General features: G+C 42.9%; 1 protein-coding gene across 2 annotated transcripts in view; it reads left to right on the top strand.

Moving 5' to 3' along the window:
• acsl2 (acyl-CoA synthetase long chain family member 2) overlaps positions 1-5,000 on the top strand; it is a 14,072-nt gene that overhangs the window by 1,300 nt on the left and 7,772 nt on the right. The window contains exons 3-8 of one of the 2 annotated variants that reach the window (XM_030790272.1): positions 1,574-1,638; positions 2,170-2,271; positions 2,752-2,851; positions 3,019-3,197; positions 3,500-3,532; positions 4,315-4,366. In XM_030790272.1, coding sequence (XP_030646132.1) covers positions 1,574-1,638; positions 2,170-2,271; positions 2,752-2,851; positions 3,019-3,197; positions 3,500-3,532; positions 4,315-4,366 — 531 coding nt within the window. The remainder of the gene's footprint in view (positions 1-1,573; positions 1,639-2,169; positions 2,272-2,751; positions 2,852-3,018; positions 3,198-3,499; positions 3,533-4,314; positions 4,367-5,000) is intronic. The other variant, XM_030790281.1, reaches the window with a different exon arrangement.

Here is a 5,000-nt window from a genome sequence, read left to right as displayed (position 1 = left end):
ATTGTGTCGTGTGAGTGTAGTATTGTATCATGTTGGTGTAGTGTTGTGTTGTGTGAGTGTAGTATTGTATCATGTTAGTGTAGTATTGTGTCGTGTGAGTGTAGTATTGTATCATGTTAGTGTAGTATTGTGTCGTGTGAGTGTAGTATTGTGTTGCGTCAGTGTAGTATTGTGTTGTGTGAGTGTAGTATTGTGTTGCATGAGTGTAGTATTGTGTGGTGTGAGTGTAGTACTGTGTTGTGTGAGTGTAGTGTATCATGTTGGTGTAGTATTGTGTCGTGTGAGTGTAGTATTGTGTCGTGTGAGTGTAGTATTGTGTCGCGTGAGTGTAGTATTGTGTTGTGTGAGTGTAGTATTGTGTCGTGTGAGTGTAGTATTGTGTCGTGTGAGTGTAGTATTGTGTCGCGTGAGTGTAGTATTGTGTCGTGTGAGTGTAGTATTGTGTTGTGTGAGTGTAGTATTGTGTCGTGTGAGTGTAGTATTGTGTCGTGTGAGTGTAGTATTGTGTCGTGTGAGTGTAGTATTGTGTCGCGTGAGTGTAGTATTGTGTCGTGTGAGTGTAGTATTGTGTTGTGTGAGTGTAGTATTGTGTTGTGTGAGTGTAGTATTGTGTCGTGTGAGTGTAGTATTGTGTCGTGTGAGTGTAGTATTGTATCGTGTGAGTGTAGTATTGTGTTGTGTGAGTGTAGTATTGTGTTGTGTGAGTGTAGTATTGTGTCGTGTGAGTGTAGTATTGTATTGTGTCGGTGTAGTGTTGTGTTGTGTGACAGTAGTATTGGTCTGGTGCTGACTGTGTAGTGATCAGGAGAGACAGACAGGAATCGGGTGGGTAGGGGTTCTGGTCGTAAGCGTAGCGTAGTCTGCCCTAGCAGGAAGACCTCTGACACAGGAAGCAATCTACGTTACTCTGAAGAAGAGTCCGACTGTTTGTTTACATGGATTTTAAACTCATCAGGTTCTGTTTCAGATCAGAGATTCAGGGTTTGATTCATGAGTGAAATAGATGGATAAAGAGAAGAGTGTGTGATGTGATTGGATGGTAAACCCTCCTCTGAGATTGGACAAAGCTCCCCTGGCTGTCTCTCTCTCTCCTCTCACTGGAGAAAGGATAGTGTGACTGTGAAGTGAAAAGAGAGAAAAAACAAAAAAACCCCATCAATCTAATGCGCCAGAAAACAGCATATCTACAGACAGACATGTCACTTCATACAGTCACACAGATTTACCTGTGTGGATACATGCCCTCAGAATGCAAATGTCCTCTTACTATGTTACCGTGTATTGCAGAGTAGAATGGAATAGAATGAAACAGAGTAGAATGGAATAGAATGAAACAGAATAGAATGGAACGAAACAGAATAGAATGGAACGAAACAGAATAGAATGGAATGGAATGAAACAGTGTAAAATGGAATGGAATGAAACAGAATAGAATAGAATGGAATGAAACCGAATGGAATAGAATGGAATGAAACAGAATGGAATAGAATGTTGTAGTTAGTCTGTGAGTTGCACTAACGTTTTGATAACGTGTTGGTGACGCTGTAGTAACGTTGTGTGATGGTGTTTGTAGGTGATGGTCCATGTTTGGGCTTCAGAAAGCCAGGTGAGCCGTACCAGTGGATCTCTTACACTGAGGTGAGTAGGCCAACAGGATCTCACAGGCTTTAGTCTAAATGAGTCTATTGTCATAACCCTTTATTACACGGTAATACATATGGAATAACACATTATTAATATGATATGACCACAAAAATGACAAAGGTCAGTCCAGCACCTTTTAAAAATGACCAGTTAAATCAAATATTTCACAATCAAAGTTACTCAGCTACAGCTAACAGCCACTCAACCACATCCACTTAAGTGCAGCCTGTCTGATTTCAGCATCCTCTGAACTCTACCTTGTGTTTGTCTTTTCCTCTGTGTGTGTGTGTGTGTGTGTGTGTGTCTGTGCGCGTGTGTCTGTGCGCGTGTGTCTGTGCACGTGTGTCTGTGCGCGTGTGTGTGTGCGCGTGTGTGTGTGCGTGTGTGGGTATGTGTGTGTGTGTGTGTGTGTGTGTGTGTGTCTGTGCGCGTGTGTCTGTGCGCGTGTGTCTGTGTGTGTGTGTGTGTGCGCGTGTGTGGGTATGTGTGTGTGCGTGTGTGCGTGTGTGTGTTTATGTGGCACAGGTGGCAGAGAGGGCTCAGGTTTTGGGCTCTGGACTCCTGGCCAAAGGATGCCAGCCAAACCATGACCAGTTTGTGGGCATCTACGCCCAGAACAGACCAGAGGTACTGTACACGATTCTATACCTCTCTGTCTCTCTCTCCTCTACCTCTTTACTTAATCCAGACAGAAAGACAGCGAGAGAACGTGTTCGATTCGTATTCAGATTAATGTGCTATTAGCCACGCCCCATTTTACCGAGACGGCGCCTCTCCCGTCAGACACGGTTGGTTATTTTTGACCCAGACTGGAAAATGTGGAGAGATTTAGCTTAAAGCTAATGTGCTCTTCCAAACCCAGTGGAGATGAGCATATTTAAAACATCCATCCATCCAAACAGTCTATGCTTGAAATCCCAGATTCTGTGTTTTATCAGGACCCCAGTTTGTCCTCATTTAATCACCGTAATGATCTAACAAAAGAGACAGCTGATCTCCAGTCAGCATGCTGGAACACACACTCTCCCACAGCTGCGGTTTTCTGATACAGTACAGGTCTGAGGCAGAAGCTAACAATGGTGATTTGTCTCCCTCTGCTGGTGACAGTGGGTAATCGCAGAACTGGCTTGCTACACATACTCTATGGCTGTTGTTCCTCTTTATGACACACTGGGAGTGGAGGCCATGATTCATATTCTTAAACTGGGTGAGTGAACATCTTAAGGAAGATTAGATATCAGTAAAACGGTTAATCCATAACTATCGTAAGTGACTGAATAATTGGTCTGCAGAGTGTGGTGCTGGTGTGAATGTGATCCGTCACTCTCCATGCTAATGGTCTTGATCTGACTTCACCTTTACTGTCTCTCTCAGCGGAAATCTCCCTGGTCATCTGTGACAAAGAGGAGAAGGCAGAATCTTTGCTGACGAAGAAAGAGAAAGGCGTGACTCCCACGCTGTCCTGCCTGGTGCTCTTTAACCCCTGCAGCGCCGCCCTGGTGGAGAGGGGGCGTAACTGCGGCGTGGAGATCCTACAGCTGTCTGAGATTATGGTCAGTAGTGTTTATATGGAAGTGAAATTAAGACCACTGAGTCCTTTCCGTAGTCACCACGTACAAAAAAAACAACAAAAAAAAAAAACACACCAAACTTTTCTGGATTTCTCTTTAAATATTTCTTTGTATTTTGTTTTTCTTGATTCTTCATTTTCCCCTTCTGTTTGCAGTATAAATGTTTGCCACTGAAATGACTCCACTGTCTTTCCAGAGCCAAAGGTTTTGTTTGTTTATTTGTGTGTGTTTATCATCTCGTGTGTGTGTGTGTGTGTGTGTGTGTGTGTGGTTGTGTCTCTCAGGATCTGGGTCGGCAGAACCTCAAACCCCCTGTGGTGAGTGTGTTAAGTCTGCAGACAGCGGTGTTGGTCAGATGAGCCAAACGTTGACGTCCTGCGGTGTTGAGTGTAGTTAGGAGACTGCCCTCCCTGTCATCTTGTGGTGTTGGTGGTACCATGCAAACGCTTCTCTCTGTGTGTGTCGAGTTCCGCCTGTTATTCTGGGAAAATAATTGCCTGGTTTCGTGCCATGTGATCTTTGGCCCTATGTGTAGGAGACATTTTGTCCAAATCTCTAAATTTGATCTATTTATTTATCTTTAAATCATGTGTTAGTGTGTGCAGTTGGATGAGCAGAATTATAATGTCTGTTAGAGCAAGGATCTTTCATTTTTCTGTCTGTTCCTTACCATTGTTTTATACATATATATATACATATATATATGTGTGTGTGTGTTTATATATTTATATATATATATATATATATATATATATATATATATATATATATATATATATATATAGTGTGTGTGTGTGTGTGTGTATGTGTATGTATATATAAAAAAAATGTCCAGTGGAATAAACAGAGACATAAAATATATATATAAATATATATATATATATATATATATATATATATATATATATATATATATTTTTTTATGTCTCTGTTTATTCCACTGGACATTTTTTTTCAACCTCATGAGATTTTAGTATCTCAGTGTCTCAGTGTCTCAGTGTAAGTGACACAGAGAGTGTACAGTGGAACTCCACAATGATTTTTTATTGATTTTCTCGCTCTATGTGTGTGTGTGTGTGTGTGTGTGTGTGTGTTTCAGCCTCCACAGCCTCAGGACTTAGCTGTTGTGTGCTTCACCAGTGGAACAACAGGTATACACACACACACAGTCACACACACACACAGTCACGGTCACTCCTTAATCAGTCATCCATGTTGTACTGTATTCCTCTGATCCTGGACTACTCCTCCCGGTCCGGCTGGTGTGTGTAGTGTCGTGTAGTACTGTATTCCTCTGTTCCTGGACTACTCCTCCCAGTCTGGCTGGTGTGTGTAGTGTCGTGTAGTGCTGTATTCCTCTGATCCTGGACTACTCCTCCCAGTCTGGCTGGTGTGTGTAGTGTCGTGTAGTGCTGTATTCCTCTGATCCTGGACTGCTCCTCCCGGTCCGGCTGGTGTGTGTAGTGTCATTTAGTGCTGTGAGTGGATTCCTGGTGAGTCTTTGTGCCGCGTTGCCGTGTCGACCCTGTGGGATGACTAAGTGCCGTAATTCCCGGCGTGTCCTCGGCATCAGTGATTCTGTACGGTTTACGGGATTAGGCTGATTAAAAGTGTGGAGCTGTGGGTATTTATTTACCGGCCTTATTAAAGACGTCTAATTTCATAGGCATTAAGGGCATTAAGTCTGAGGTTCCAGAGCTGATGAGACAGAGCTGGATTCAGCTGTGTGTGGTCTGTAAAACCCACAGCCTTGTGTTCCACACATCACGTCTCCACAACCAATTA

The sequence above is a fragment of the Chanos chanos genome, chromosome 1, assembly GCF_902362185.1.
Source record: "Chanos chanos chromosome 1, fChaCha1.1, whole genome shotgun sequence".
NCBI classification, from domain to species: Eukaryota; Metazoa; Chordata; class Actinopteri; order Gonorynchiformes; family Chanidae; genus Chanos; species Chanos chanos.
Note: the sequence above shows the minus strand (reverse complement) of the source record. Positions and strands in the feature narration are given on the sequence as shown.